Source organism: Zootoca vivipara, chromosome 1 (genome assembly GCF_965207765.1).
Source record: "Zootoca vivipara chromosome 1, rZooViv2.hap1.1, whole genome shotgun sequence".
NCBI classification, from domain to species: domain Eukaryota; kingdom Metazoa; phylum Chordata; class Lepidosauria; order Squamata; family Lacertidae; genus Zootoca; species Zootoca vivipara.
The window spans coordinates 68,264,548-68,280,426 of NC_142582.1; the positions used below are offsets into that span (position 1 = coordinate 68,264,548).

A 15,879-nucleotide genomic window follows, 5' to 3' on the forward strand; every position below is an offset into this window, starting at 1 on the left:
CTATTTATCTACTTGCACTTTGACGTGCTTTCGAACTGCTAGGTTGGCAGGAGCTGGGATCGAGCAACGGGAGCTCACCCCGTCGCAGGGATTCGAACCGCAGACCTTCTGATCAGCAAGTCCTAGGCTCTCTGGTTTAACCCACAGTGCCACCTGCGTCCAATAAAACCATCCATGCAAATCCTGAAAACAGAAACAAAAAGTATTTCACCAAATATAAAATTGATCTTCCATAAATGAATGGTTGCACCACAGCGAATGCCTTCCTAAACAAAAATGTGTTCAGTGGCTGCCTAAACACCATCCTTCTGGGTAGCAGTCTGATTTCAGCTGGCATCAGATTCCAGGGAGCTGAAGCTGCAACTCTAAAAGCCCGGTTTCTAATTCAGGCTAAGCAAACCTCTGCTATATATGAAACTCTAAGCAATTGTTCTCAGGAAGTGGGCAGGGTGGTCCCTTAGAAAGGTGGGAGGAAAGGATATAACCATTTCTCTTGCCACTGATTCATTCACCCCAGTAGTTCACTCCAATAACTGCAACCCTGCAGTTCTTTTAAAAGTGGTTCCCCACACACACTTAATAAAGCTATGGGGAAAATATAGATGCTATGACGGATAAACATAAATGTGGCTTGGACTTAAATGATCTCCCACAGAATTGGGTTCCCACTTCCCACTTTTTCTGCAACCCGCTGTATCCCCCAAACATTTGTTCCTGGGAGTTATGAGACTTTTGGGAATGGTGTGGGATAGTGTATGGGGAGGCTGGAGATGGAGCTTGCAGACATCATTCCCCATCCTTTTTTTGAATAGGGGAGCAACTAGGGACATCTTTTTTTCCTTCACTGAAAATAAAGTCACTTATAACAATAAAGAAACAGAGGATTTCAAAATCTGAATAAACTCTGGAAGTCCTTCTGAAGGTGGGCAGCCTGTTTTGCTACTGAGGCTCTGGTGACACCTTAGCCTTGCGTCCACTAAAATCAAGGTGCAGCTACCACAGACAACATGCAGCTGTCACCAGGGACTGATGCTGCTCTATTCCCCCTAAGGCAACTACAGAGCTTCACACAAGTTCTAAGGCTTAATGTTATCTAGCAGAGGCAGATGCACAGGTAATATGGAATGTATAATATATACTCATCAGTGTTCAAAGGTTCACCTACTCTGCTATCTCAGTTCTGAGAATTCTTACAAACATTTGTAATTCTTTTGAAGTTCCTGCCAATATAAATAGTTCAAGTAACATTTGACATATCTGTCCATGAAAGTAAGTATCAATCACTTTAGCCAATGATCTGGCATATTGATTAGCCAATGATCTGGCTTTCAGCAAGGTCTCACAAGATCCAATAGGAGAGAGACAGATGTAGACCAGCTCTGGGCCTGCTCTAGCTGGGGGAAAAAAATGCTTCCCCTAGGATTGAGGAACCTTACCAAGTTGGCTGGGACTGGGTTGTGCTATGAAGGACTGATGGGGAAACTACTCTCTCCCCTGTCACCACAGCTCATCTTTCAGTAGTCCCTTGACCCTTGGGAAAGCAATGGCCTTGAGGAGCTGCCAGGGAGAGGGTTAGCTTCTGTTCACCCCTTTCCATGGGCAGATCACTGGATCCGATCCACTGGGACAAAGGCAGATGGCACCATGTTGTATGTAGTCTTCTGTTTTGATCTACTGATCAAATAGGCTTTATACCGGTAGACTTTTAAAGCACTAAAAAATACTGTACGAATTTGAGGTACTAGGTCCGTATAGTTAAAGCTATGGTTTTCCCAGTAGTGATGTATGGAAGTGAGAGCTGGACCATAAAGAAGGCTGATCGCCGAAGAATTGATGCTTTTGAATTATGGTGCTGGAGGAGACTCTTGAGAGTCCCATGGACTGTAAGAAGGAAGTCTGAAGGAAATCAGCCCTGAGTGCTCACTGGAAGGACAGATCCTGAAGCTGAGGCTCCAATACTTTGGCCACCTCATGAGAAGAGAAGACTCCCTGGAAAAGACCCTGATGTTGGGAAAGATGGAGGGCACAAGGAGAAGGGGATGACAGAGGACGAGATGGCTGGACAGTGTTCTCGAAGCTACCAGTACATTTCCAAGCACAATTCAAAGTGTTGGTGCTGACCTTTAAAGCCCTAAATGCCCTTGGTCCAGTATACCTGAAGGAGCATCTCCACCTCCATCGTTCTGCCCGGACACTGAGGTCCAGTGCAGAGGGCCTTCTGGTGGTTCACTCGCTACAGAAGCCAAGTTACAGGGAACCAGGCAGAAAGCCTTCTCAGTAGTGGCACCCGCCAGATGGGCGGCGTATAAATAATAATTATTGTTGTAATGGTGTTGTTGCGGCTACTCTCGAGTAAGAACGCCCAAATCTGTACTTGTCTTTAAAGGATTTATTGTGTGTAGTATTTACAGTACAGAGATAGCAGAAAACATGACCTCCTAGTCACTTGCAGAATCCAGGAGTGGACATTTCCTGTTGCGTGACCAGCATAAGAGTTTGGGCACCCTGAAACGCCTCCTCCTGACCTTACGTTTAGTTGCAGGCCTTAATTCGGGTGCCGGAAGGCGCTGCCTGTTCCCCTCCACCTCTTGGTCAAGGCAGCGCAAAGGCTCTCCAACATCACTGAGCCTTGCCACCCCACCTGACCCACTTCCTCATTCCCCCACCCCACCTGACTAACTTCCTCATTTCCCCCCCCCCACCTGACCCACTGCTGCTGCTCTCACTGATAAAGGCTGCTCCAGCATATATTAGAATTTTGATCAGTTCTGAAAATAGCCCTTTGTCCAATGTTCTTGACCACATTTTTTTCTCTACAGTTCAACTATTTGCAGCATCAGAAGTTTTATTTTCCTTCAGTCAACTTTGCACAAAACAATTTATTTCTCTCTGAAGTATATTTAGATAATAATTTTGCATGGTTTGTTTTTTAAAAAAAATAATTGTCAGAAATGTGCTAATCTGCTTTAGCAGATAGTTTGCTATTTGATGACTCCAGGCAAAGCAGGAAAGCTGTAATCAATACAATGAAGAAAAATGATTTCGAATTATACTCATTCCCCCCCCCAAAAAAAATCAAAGATATTTTCTAGGTATTGTCAAGCAGACAAGCACATATTGATTTATAGTTATTGCACATGGCAGGAAGATTGTTTGACACATTATGACTGCATTAGCTTTGTGTGCTATTTCTCAAGCATTGTAGTTAGCAGGGGAAATGTTTTGTTCTTTGTTAGTCAATTTGTTTAACAACCGCATCCCCAAACACTAACCTATTTCTTTAATTATGGGAGGGGGGAAATGGCTCTGGTGTAAAGATGATAAACTATCAAAACAAGCTGCTTTTTCCTGACAAGTTACAATAAGCTAGAAAATCTAGCTTACCTTTACGTGCAAACATGACTCTAGACAACTGCTGTAGATCATATAGAGGGATCTATTGTAAAATGTGGCTTGTGGACTCAAGAGACTCCCTCCCACATTGACTTGTGTGTTGAGTCTCTCCCTTCATCTCTGCCATGAAACCTTAAACACCCCATACAGAATTCTTGTAAGTGGTCTATGGAGGACACTCCAGTTCAATGGAGCACTATGCATGACTTTTAGGTGTCACCACTACCACTGTAGAGCTGAAAATGTAAAGTAAAACCACAAATTCACAAGGCTTCCTGCATGCTGGTGAACATGATGTCTATGCATCTACCACAACATGCAAATACTCAAAGTATGTATAGGAAAAGGGCTGAACATGCAAGCACCCTTCCTCCAATTTCCCTCACACACGTTGCAATCCCCTTCTCCACTAGTCCCTGATCTTTCCTGTGTTGCACAGGGAAAGTCTATGGTGGGCAACTAGTCACATTCACCTGAACACATGCCTGAGGACCCTCCTTTATCATCCAGCATAAAGGGTGGGGAACCAGAGTCCCACAGTCCTCTCTACTGAGCTCTTGGGCCTCTGCCTAGGTTCCAACCACATTCCACACCTTCCTCCAGCTCTTTTTTCCTGGCTGCAATATGCTCTTGAACTGTACTAATGCCTCTCGCTTGCCTTGAGTCGTACTTGTAGAGTCCTGCAGCCTACTGTAGAAAGGCAAGAATCATGTCTGTTGCCCCACCCACCGTAGGCATGCAGCCTGGCCTGTAGATTGCAATACCCATGATGAAACGCAGCTCTTAGGCTGTAAAAAAAATTCCCCTCCCCCTGTCCCACATGAAAGCATGCCCTGACTGGGAAATAGCCTTAATATTCAGAAGGAACACACACACTGGTTACAGAGCTGCATTTCCATCTTCTGGCCAACCTCCCCAGCAGCCTGCTTAAGAGTGATTTGATCTGCAGCATTAGCAGGTGATAATGTGTTGCTTAGCGCTACAAAAAGCTTTGCCTGCTGATTTGAGGCACAGAAGCAGGCCAGGCTAGCAGTCCCCACCCCCCACACACCCCTAGCTAGTTGCCAAACCTTATTGATTCAAGGTAAATTACTCTGCACAAATGTGGGACCCAGGTGGCGCTGTGGGTTAAACCACGGAGTCTAGGGCTTGCTGATCAGAAGGTCGGCGGTTTGAATCCCTGCAACGTGGTGAACTCCTTTTGCTCAGTCCCAGCTCCTGCCCACCTAGCAGTTCGAAAGCACATCAAAGTGCAAGTAGACAAATAGGGACCACTCCGGCAGGAAGGTAAACGGCGTTTCCGTGCACTGCTCTGGTTCGCCAGAAGCAGCTTTGTCATGCTGGCCACATGACCTGGAAGCTCTCTGCGGACAAACGCCGGCTCCCTCAGCCTATAGAGCGAGATGAGCGCTGCAACCCCAGAGTCGGACACGACTGGACCTGATGGTCAGGGGCCCCTTTACCTTTTACTCTGCACAAAGCTATCTTGCTTTTGCATTCTTTGAGTAGACCAACTGTATAATTTCCTGAATAAAAAATTAGAAAAGCAAAGCAGGTGAGTGTTATAACCTGAATTTTCCAGGTGTGTTACTCTCTCATGTGTAGATAAAGCCCCAATGACACTGCAACAGTCAAAAAAGCATTATTTTATACTGGGATTACCAGACTGTTTATCAAGTCTATGGCAAGCTATGACTTGATGAATTGGATGAAAAGCTTCAAAGAATGTGTTCTCCAGAAACCTAATACTAGGTGATTCATTACTCTAGACTAAAGACTCAAAGCCTCTTGTTAAATTGTTCATAGAAGTGCGGTATGCAGGCCTCCTGTTTCCGGCGGTGAGAAATGGATGACTCCCATAGATCGGACCTCAGCCGTGCTGGTAATTCAGGGCTGATATGGGGGTAATTAGCCGTGGCAGACTCCTCAGGGTGGGGGAGGACTGTCTTGTAGACCCACAGATTGTCCAAGATTGTCAGCTTGCATCAAGGTGCAAGCGGCAGGACACTGAGTCCCGGAGCACGACACGGCTGGCACTCTCCGAAGCCACTCTCATAGCCGGAAATATCTGTTTGATAAAATAATTAGATTTGAACAATAAACAGACATAGTCTGGACTGAAGACTGAGAAAAAAACATGCAGAATTGCACAGTCCCTGGTGTTTAAGCTCGGACTTCAAAGAGATTCTCATCATGGTGTTTGGATTACGGAGGTGATTGGTATGTTTTTTTTTTCTTCTCAATACCTACAATTGTTTTTCCACACCAAGCCTCATTAAGAAACCTAATTTTTTTTTTAAAAAAAAAAAAAGTACAGATGGACTTATATTTATAATTAAGTATTCAATTACGCAGCTTTACTTAGACTTGACTTGATAAAGATAAAAGAAGAAACAAGATGGCCCTTGTTAATATGACGCAGCACAGAAAAATGAGAGTTCCTCCCTTTTTCGAGGGAAGTGGGAGATGCTTGCTGGCTGACTTTGTAGTTACTTGAGACAATAATTTGGGATAACATACAGTGCACCTGTTTGCAGAATTTCTTCATTATGAGTGAGAGAGAAGGCTAAATGGATGTCGTCCCCCCAAAAAAGGGGGATTGTGTGGTCTCCGAAAGCTGACCAATCGCCAAATGACTTATATCTGTGGAATACAGTTCATTTAAATTGCAAAATGCAAACAGTATGCTTAACATCAAATGACAGGTTTGGACAACAGCCCAGATTGGGAGATTGGAATGAAGTCAGGAAAAACTGTGCTGGCAAATACAGTAGTACCTCCATTTATGAACACAATTGGTTCCAGGGAGCCGGTCACTCCCTGAGCAGACCGTAAATGGAGCGCCTTTTCTGCGCGTAGCGCCGATAGAGCGCTTCTGCACATGCGGTGCAGATCGCTTCTGCGCATCCGCGCACCGTGGAACCCAGATGTAAGCACTTCCGGGTTCACGGCGGTCACAAACGGATCGATCGCAAACCGCAGCAATCGTAAACCGAGGTACCACTATAGACAGTTGGAAAAATACATATTTACAAATAAAGCTGTATTCGATGGTTGAAAGGATATATTATATCTGACATGATTGAGAATCACATAGCCAGGGACGGAGAACTTTAAAGCATTAATATTGGAATGTAGAAAATATGAGAATAAGAAGGCGGCAGGAACGAAGATATTGGAGATATACTTCAAGAGGTCCAAACTATGGGGAGCCTGGAAAAAATAAGAATTAATAATTTGGACTGTAATTTGTTTTTTGTTTAGTTTATTGTTTTTAATTGGATTATGATTTTGGATATGTTAATTGGCTGTTTTTATTGGAAAATTAATAAAAATGATTTTTAAAAAAGAATTGTGGTATGCAGTGAAAGTGTACAACAAGAGATGACTGCAAACATTTTCTTATCATCTTTTATTTTTCACTACTTGGGGTTTTGTTCAAGTCAAAGAGCACATGTTTCCTTTCAATACTCCAAGGCTGATTTCAAAGTGTCCTGGGGGGGGGGGGTTGGCAGCTTGCCAGAACGTTCCTAAAATGTCAATGTTGTGGCAAATGAAACCTATTAATATTATTGTTCTCTATTAATTACTTTTATTGCTTATCCACATTTCCATTACTAAAGATGCATAAAACAATTTTAGGTTTCATAAAGCACTTTACACTAAATCAATAAATATTTATTTAAAAAAATCAGAACTGGGCTGTCCTCCTGCTACCTGGTTTGTGGAGTCAAATGACCATAGCTGGGATGGTCAAATGGGAACAGACCTTGGGATCCTACTTCTGCTGCTGGCAATTGATGCTCTGTGTGTAAGCAGCAGATGAGAAACACAGCACAGAAATACTCAGTGCCTCCCTCTGCTGTAGTAGGTGATGTTATCTGCCAGCCAGCAGCAGATATAACAAACAGAGGCAGCTATTGGTCCTTCACTCAGTACAGGAACGTGGTGTTGTCTGTTCCACTAGGGATAGCAAATCTAAGGCCATCTGTTGAAAGGCGTCTCCCCAATATAAAGTGTCATTTGACATTAATTTAGACTGGGAGGTGGGGTAGAATCCTTATTCGGCTTTCTTCAACCAGCCTGCTGGAATTTTTAGGTTTTTCAGAATTATCCTGTATGAACTCTTCTACAGATGAATAAAATGCACCATATATATATATATATATATATATATATATATATATATATATATATATATATATATACACCCTGTTTCTCATATTTTAAGACATACCCATAAAATAAGTCATAGCAGGATTTTTAAGCATTCAAGGAATATAAGCCATACCCCGAAAATAAGACATAGTGATAGGCGCAACAGCAATGCCGGCCGCAGCAGGAGGAGGAGGAAAAAAATAAGACATCCCTTGAAAATAAGCCATAGTGTTTTTTTTAGGAAAAAATAAATATAAGACATGTCTTATAATATGAGAAACACGGTATATATGGAGACAGCAGACTGTCAAACAAACACCTGTGTGCCACGAGTGGACTTGGTCCATTCATGAACACTCCTTTTAATGGCTCTCATTAGGTTTGTTTTTGTAATTGACTTAAACTACAGTCATACCTCTTCTTGCGAACACTTCATGTTGCGATTTTTTCGGGTTAAGAACTTAAATTTTGCAAGGGATACTGAACATCTTCTTTACAGTGTTTTAAAGTACAGTGGTTCTAAGATCTAACAATAATTAACTTTTTAAAACCACATTGTTAAAATATGAAACAAACTGGCCCAAAGCATAATACCTGAACATGTAGCAGCTTGCTGTTCCAGCTCTGACATATATGCTGTCTGAATTGCAGCTGAAGAATTTTCCATACCTAAATGTACTTAACAACACTATACTATGTGGTAGCTACACTCCATATTTTAAAAGTAGATAATAAAGGGTAAGTGTCATAAGTGAAGGTAAAAGTGAGCATTTTAAACATATTTGCCACACTGAAATGTATATGTGAGCTTCTCTCCCCCGAGATAACTGAGGCTTTTAAACCGCTAACCTCTGCCAGGATCATGCCTCTAATCAGCACGATATCTTTTTATTTCACCTTTTTCTAGAACTTGTCAAAAGTACAGAGGGGAGCGGGTCAATTTAGAATGTCTGAATATGTTATGTCTTTACAATGCTTGTAAGTCAACTCCATGACTGAAAGCTGCAAGACCTGCTCCCTGCCTTGCAAGTTTCTTTCCACCAGGCTTGAGAGGGTGTCGCCCTAACTATTTGATTCACTGACTCCAGCTACAAAAGCCAAGGCTGCCAAAGAAGCTAAAAATGATCTTTTCTGCAGGTCCTTCAAGACCTACTTCTCAGGATGCCTACAGACTCTTGGGATAGGGTATTGCTTAGGGGCTTTTTTAGGGGGCAAGATTTAAATTTGGAGAGGTTACAAAAATCAATATCCATATCAGCAATTATCTCTTTTTAATTGTACAGTATTATGACATGTGGGATAATTGATTTTGTTATGTATGTTTTGATATGCTTTTATTTACTACTTATGACTACTTTTGTTATATTTTTGCAATCATGTAAATTTTTGCATGTTGTAAACTGCCTTGAGCATGATTTTAACTATGGAAAAGTGGCTTACGAATAAATGATCATGATGAATCTCTTCATCTGAGATTGTGGACTTACTGTGGAAACCTTTCAAATGTACAAGATTATACTGCATTAATATACAGGCCCGGCTCTAGGTGTAGTCCCGGTGGCGCGGGGTGCTGGGCCGGCAGGGGGCGGCGCTCGCAGTAAAGCCACGCAGAAGCTGTGCTGCGAGGGCGGGGGCGCCAGAGCAATCTCCGCGCCTCAGCGCCAGGGCGCCCGACCTGCTTGAGACGGCCCTGTCAATATATGCAAAAAATAAACAACTGCTGCATAAATACATGCAAAAAATAAAACACAGTGGGATAATTTGTGGAATACATGGAATAGTGCTTCCCCCCCATCACATATTAAAAAGTCCATTACCTAAGCCATTCAAAGTTAATGCATGAGAATTCAGCTACTTGCAGCACAGCAGTGCCATCCATCATGGAATTTGTATTTGGAAAACTAATCAATTTATCTTCATCATCATAATCAATTATTATTTATATAGCACCATCAGTGTGCCTGAAACTTTAATAGGTAGTTATAATAGAGAAGCTCCCGGTTCTGAGAACCTTATACTGTAAAACAGACACCCCCAAACTGCGGCCCTCCAGATGTTTTGGCCTACAACTCCCATGATCTCTAGCTAACAGGACCAGTGGTCAGGGATGATGGGAATTGTAGTCCAAAACATCTAGAGGGCCGAAGTTTGGGGATGCCTGCTGTAAAATATTATATATGGGAAACAAATGAAAAGGTATTGGAGATAGGCAGATACAAGTAAACACTATCAGAAAGGAAAACTTCTTGTTTGTTTGTAGGCTCTAAGGAAAATGGAAGATACTGCTTCTTACAGTGATCAGAGGGGTTTTTCCACAGCTTACTTAGTGTAGCTCCCAAATTAGAAATACTACTCAGCTATTCACTGCTAATGAACATGAAAATCATAAAAAATAGTGAGTTAGTTAAAGCAATTGTATCCTAGCTTGCTCCAATGCAGTTAACCATAGTTTTTGAGTTCAGACAAAATGGGAACTATAGTTGATGAAAGTCATCCTGCTTCGTTTGCCATTTCACATGAAGGAATTCTCTGTATGTGGCTAGAAGACACAATCCACACCTCATCTTCTTAAGTCAAGGCATGGTCGAACACCTTCATAGTTACTGTGGTCCTCAAGTCTTCACATGGTTGGTGTTAAGTTAGAGGCATCAAACATGTCATTGGGGGTCTGGGAATACCACAAGGAGCCTTTCAAAGCAACTCCTATTTTCATACCATCATGTGTACAAAGGATAGTGTAAGTAACTATTTCAAGGAGCTCATGTGTTCACACAGAAACAGATGCCTTTGTCAGAAATGACAATTTTACCGTCTGTGCAGAAGAGCTTATATCATTAACGAGTATAGCTTTCGACCTTCCATAACTTTATCAAGTACGGTAACTTTTTAGAAAGCATGATTTGCTAGAAACTAATGTGTGTTTGTCCTAAATTTGTTGCCAATACTTTAAAGATTTCTATTTCATTACATTATTCCTTGCACTGTATCAAACCACATTTTATCCTGGAGGCGTGAAACATTGTTTCCTCTTACCTACACACTGATTGATTCCAGAATTCAATAAAGCAGCTGTCCTTGCTTTCTTAGCCCACAAAATTATGATTAAAGTTTAAATTACAGTGGGATCCCACTTTGGGTTGGTTTTCAGACCTCTTCCAGTTGCTGGAACTGTTGAATTTCTGTTTGGGGTCAAAATATAGGCACCTGACAGCCTCCTTGAAAATGTTGCTACATTCTCTCTTTAGCTTTTGTGTGTAGCCATTCAAAGGTCTGGCAGATGCAATTTCATGCCAAACCAATACTGTGTCCCCATTTTTGTTTCCTTGGGAGCGTCTGCCAGATACATTTTCCTGCCATTTACTCAAAGAAATCTGTGTTTGGCAGAACACAGTAGATTTATATAGCCATCTTTGTGCATTATTTCACTTTGAACGCCACTACATTATAGAGTCTACTAAGGTCCAATGAAAGGTCTTGAACACCCCCTCTCCCCCAGTATTTATTTACAGAATTTCTCCAATATCCCACAGAGGAACTAATATTTCTAATATAAGACTTTCACTCTTTGTGAACAGATCAAAAATTCTTAGTTTTTAACCTAGTACTTCAGAGAGTGTTAAAAGTGAGCGACATACTGTATATCAACTCAGTAACCCATTCATTAACCATGCACAGTAGGCAGTGTCCATGGTTTAAATCTCACATTAGCCATAAACTCACTAAATAGCCATAAACAAATCACAGCCTTTCAAGCTTCATCCTCCTTATCTTCAAATTCTATGGAGATAACACTGGCCCAACCCTGTAAAGTAGAATGGCATCATTACCCCCATATGCAGATGGTGATGCTGCAATCCTATACACACTTATTTGGGAGTATGGCCCAATGAATTCCATGGGCCTTACTTCCTAGTAGATATGCACAGGATCATGCTGCAAAGCTAGCACAAGTGGCTTATGGCCACTTGTTTTAAGTTCATGTTTGAGATCCAAACTGAACCCTTTCTGCATCAGAGTTCACCCACTTCACCATCCCACATCAGATCTCTTTATTTAATTAAGGTAAACCACTTCAAATTCAAAAGGCTACTTCTTTTCTTGGAACAAATTTCACAACTCCCTCCTACAGAGACTTATTTGGAAATGGATAGAAGCCAAATGAGCAACCAGTTGCTGTGATCTAAATTGTGTGGAATACAGTGGTACCTCGGGTTAAGAACTTAATTTATTATGGAGGTCCATTCTTAACCTGAGGTACCACTTTAGCTAATGGGCCTCCCCGCTCCCGCCGCACCACCACCGCACGATTTCTGTTCTCATCCTGAAGCAAAGTTCTTAACTCGAGGTACTATTTCTGGGTTAGCGGAATCTGTAACCTGAAACGTCTGTAACCCGCTGTAACCCACTGTAATATATTAATTTCTCTGTAAAATGACCCACAACTGCTTTATTTTATTATTGCTTCTCATGTTTGTCCATTCATCAGTGAAATCAGATTCAGAATCTCAGGCCAACTTCAACACAACAACTATATACGGTATTATAAAGCAACAATTATCTGCATACTTACTAAGGATCAAATTCTAATAAAAGAATGATTGTACTATCCTACATTTGCTTATGTCCAGCATTATCCTGATAAAGAATAGCCTTATGTATTATTCAGAGGAACATCTAGTCCGAGACTCATAGCACTTCTAAGATCCCCAACAGACCTTGTTCCCACCCTGTTATCCAAGTTCCTTTAGCTGCCAAGAGTTTACATGTAGAAAGCAAGGATCCACAAGGGCATCAGATTCAGCCTCCAAGGAATGCTTCACCCTCTGTTACTTCCATAGTGGCCAGTGACAGCTGTGGCACACTCCTTAGACTAGAGGCTCGATCTGATAACTCCTTGGCATCTCTCCCCCATGCCACCTATTTGCCAAGCGGCCTCTTGGCAAATAGGAGGCCCTATTGGTCTCCTCCCACCCTTGTTCCCGATGTAGATCTTACTCAGACATTCTTTTCTGGATTGTGGGGGGTGCATTTTGTGGTTTGACTCAGGTGGCTAAATATCCTGGGGCAGCCTTGGTAGAAGGTATTGTGTTTTACAGCAAATTCTCTCATGGAACCCTTTCTTGTGTCCACCTTTTCAGACCAGCAGTATATCACAAACCATGACTCTGGAGTTTGACTATGCCACTGCCAACTATGTAGGACAGTGTGTCAGACAAAGTATTGGAAAGAACCCTAGTGGAGTGATGACTCCAGAGTCCTCATATTAACTGGAGCACCTTATGTTTTTATTACTTTAAAAAACAAACAGCACTCTGCCTTGTGCTGCTATAACAAGACTATGTTCCTCCTCAATAAAAACAAAACCAAGTTCTAGGATCCCAAAGACAACACCAAGAAAGTTTGGCACTTGCAGACTCACATTGTATCCTGAAAGGAAACTGTTTTAGCTTTTTGCCCTGGTTTTTCCAATACTGTAGAAAGGTGGAAGAAGAAATGTGCATTGTAACAACTTGTCTTTATACACAGTGCATAACAAACCAAACCCAGGAAGCAAGCTGCAGAGAGACCTTGTAACACCACTATTTACATACAAAAACCTAGGACCCAAGTATACTCGGTTTGCAATTTATTTCACATATTTTCACTGAGTAACAGTTCTAGCATTCTAGAACAGAGGGCAAAGCAGATCCAGGAGAAAGGAAGTCTGTTTGCCAGCTGTAAAAGAAGCATAATTCTTTTATTAGGTTTGGGTGGAGACAAAGGAAAAGAACTGAATAGACCCACACACCCCTGGAAAAGTAGGTTAGCACTTGATGGTGTTACCAGACATTTGGGATTTCAAGAGGAAACATCTTATTCTAGTACATTACAATTCTAGAGCTTATAATGGATGCTATCCCACAGGTGCGCAGACCAAGTAACTACATGTAGTCTGTTATTTTTATTTCACAATCTAAACCACAGGAAGTGAAAAACACAGTGAAATCTATTAAGACATCTCAAGGGTGCGCCCCTCCAGAAAAAATGCAAGGGAAAAATGGGGTAAGGGAGAGAACGATTTTACTCTTCCTTAGCTACCAACTCCTAAACCAGTTGGGGTGACATTTCCCATCCAGTCAAAAATGCAAGCAAAAAGTACATTACACACTGAATGCACAGGAGATGCCAACAACCTTGGGAATGATGTTTCTTGTAACCTGCCTGCTGCAACCCTCCATCCTTTACTTAGGAAGATGCAGTCAGTCAGACAGATCAAATTAGCATGCCACTGGTTACACCGTTACAACCAGGACCAGACTCCTAAATGGCCCTTCCATACCAGAGCATCAGCACATTCTAATAAACAAGACGCAAAAAGACCCCCCAACCCCAGATATTATATGCATATGCAAAAGTAGTTAATCATACTAGGCCAGGAGGAGTTGGAGGACAGAAGATAGGGAGGAGGGGCGAAGAGAGAAGGAGAAACAGCTCTAATACAACCCCCCAAGGAAAACAGCGCAACGGATCTCCCCGGAGCAAGCTCTCCCAACTCTTCCCACCCAGCGTCGCTTTGAACAACCATCTCCTAGCAGGTTTCTTGCAGCAACGGGGACACCCACAGCGCCCACCCAACTCGGCGCCTAGGAGATTTCGCTCCTGGTGCGCTGCTGAATGGGATCGACACCCCGCAGCCAGCCACCCCGCGTCCCCGGAGCTCAGTCCCTGGCCGAGCAAAGCTCACCATCTTATCGGCGTCGTGCGAATGCCCGAAAATGCTGGCTTCTGCAAAGCTCTGGGTTGGCACGGCCATCGGTGGAGGCTCCGGGAGGGCATCGGCTACATTTAACTTCTTCGCGGTCGGCGGAGAGAAAAGGGGGGGGGGGATCGAGCCAGCACCAAGCAGCCTCCAGGAGCCCCCTGCCGCTCGCTCACCCAAAAGCTTCTTTCAGTCGAGGTGGTGCGGGGGGGGGGGTAGAGAGAGAATAAAGATCAACCCAACAGGGCGTCCCTTAGCCGAACCAACAGCGTGCGAGCTCCGCAACCGGCGGCTGCGAGGGAGCCCGCGCTCCTCTTCTTCCTGCTGCAGCCGGGGCGGTGGGCTCGCCAAGCAGCTAGCCCGCAAGAGGCGGCGGCAGCCACGAACGAACTTTCGCCTGGCCAGGAAGAGCCAGTCTGCTGCACAAAGCCCCCGATTCTTCCCGCTGAATTGATCTATCTTCTCTCTGCCCCCCCTCCATCCCGCCCCATGGCAAAAGGCATTTGACCTGGGGGGGACCACCATACACACACACACACGTTTGTTTGTTTTTTAAAAAAAAAAGCATTCGTGCAACCTGCAGACACGATTTAAACCAAGAAAATAGGAGGAAGAGACGAAGTACCTTGTATGTGCTGCTTGATGACATTCTCCAAATGGTCCAGCCTTTCTATAATCCTTAGCGTGTCCCCTTTGTCTTCCTCTAACTTTTTCTCCGAGATCGGCTCCTGCACTTTCACATAGACCGTGGCAATGTAGTTGGTCACCCAGCCCACATAGAGCAAGCAGATGATGTTAGTCATTCCACTCAGGATCACGCAGGTGGACACCAAAGTTTTGGTTTTCCTGGTGCAAGCCATGCTGAGATCCCTCCATATAGCTCCAAGGAAACCCTGTGGTCCGGTTACCAAACGGGGCGGCGAGAGAGAAACACACAAACCCACCGCACGCTATGAAGAAATAGTCGGCGTGTATATTATTAACAGCCTGCCTTCACTTTCTCCGAGGACTGGGGAGCGCGAAGCACGCCGCTCAAGTCAGTGAGTTCCCATGTGAAACGGGGGCTGCTCCCCGGACGAAGAACATCCCTTGCCTACCCCGAAGCAGAGTTGGCACCTCGAGGATCCCCGCAGGCTTAAAATAATAAAATAAAAAGAGAGCCTAAAACTTTTTTGCTTTCCCACCCCTCAAGAGCCGCACCAAGAGCAAACCCGTCCTCTTCCAGGCTGAGCAGCTTCGCTCTGGACACCAGGCGCGTGGAAAGGTGCGGAGTCAGGTGCCCAAATGTTGCGAAAACTTTGTTCTCCTCCTCGGCGCTGCTTCCCACAGCCTCGCAGCCACCGCTCCAAAGCCAGCCCTTGGAAGCCGCGAGCGGGCGAGTCGGTGTGTACGGCCCGCAGACCGGCAGGCCTCCTCTCCAATGAGCGAGAGGCGCCGGCCCAGAGCGCGCCGGCGGCACCGATCGCCCGACCAATGGGGACGCGGGAGGGGCGGGGCTTCGTCAGAGGCCCACCTGCTGTATTGCATGCCTTCCTCTCCGCTAGCTCTGTGTTTTGCTAGACGCGCGTGCGGGAAACTCCCGGCCAGGG

At 43.9% G+C, this 15,879-nt stretch overlaps 1 protein-coding gene across 1 annotated transcript in view; it reads right to left on the bottom strand.

The window, feature by feature from the left end:
* The window catches only part of GALNT18 (polypeptide N-acetylgalactosaminyltransferase 18), a 271,487-nt gene extending 255,844 nt beyond the window's left edge, over nt 1–15,643 (bottom strand). The window contains exon 1 of the mRNA XM_035119072.3: nt 14,916–15,643. Within this exon, the coding sequence (XP_034974963.3) occupies nt 14,916–15,150 (235 nt within the window). The 5' untranslated portion in view covers nt 15,151–15,643. The remainder of the gene's footprint in view (nt 1–14,915) is intronic.
* Nucleotides 15,644–15,879: the final 236 nt, after the last annotated feature.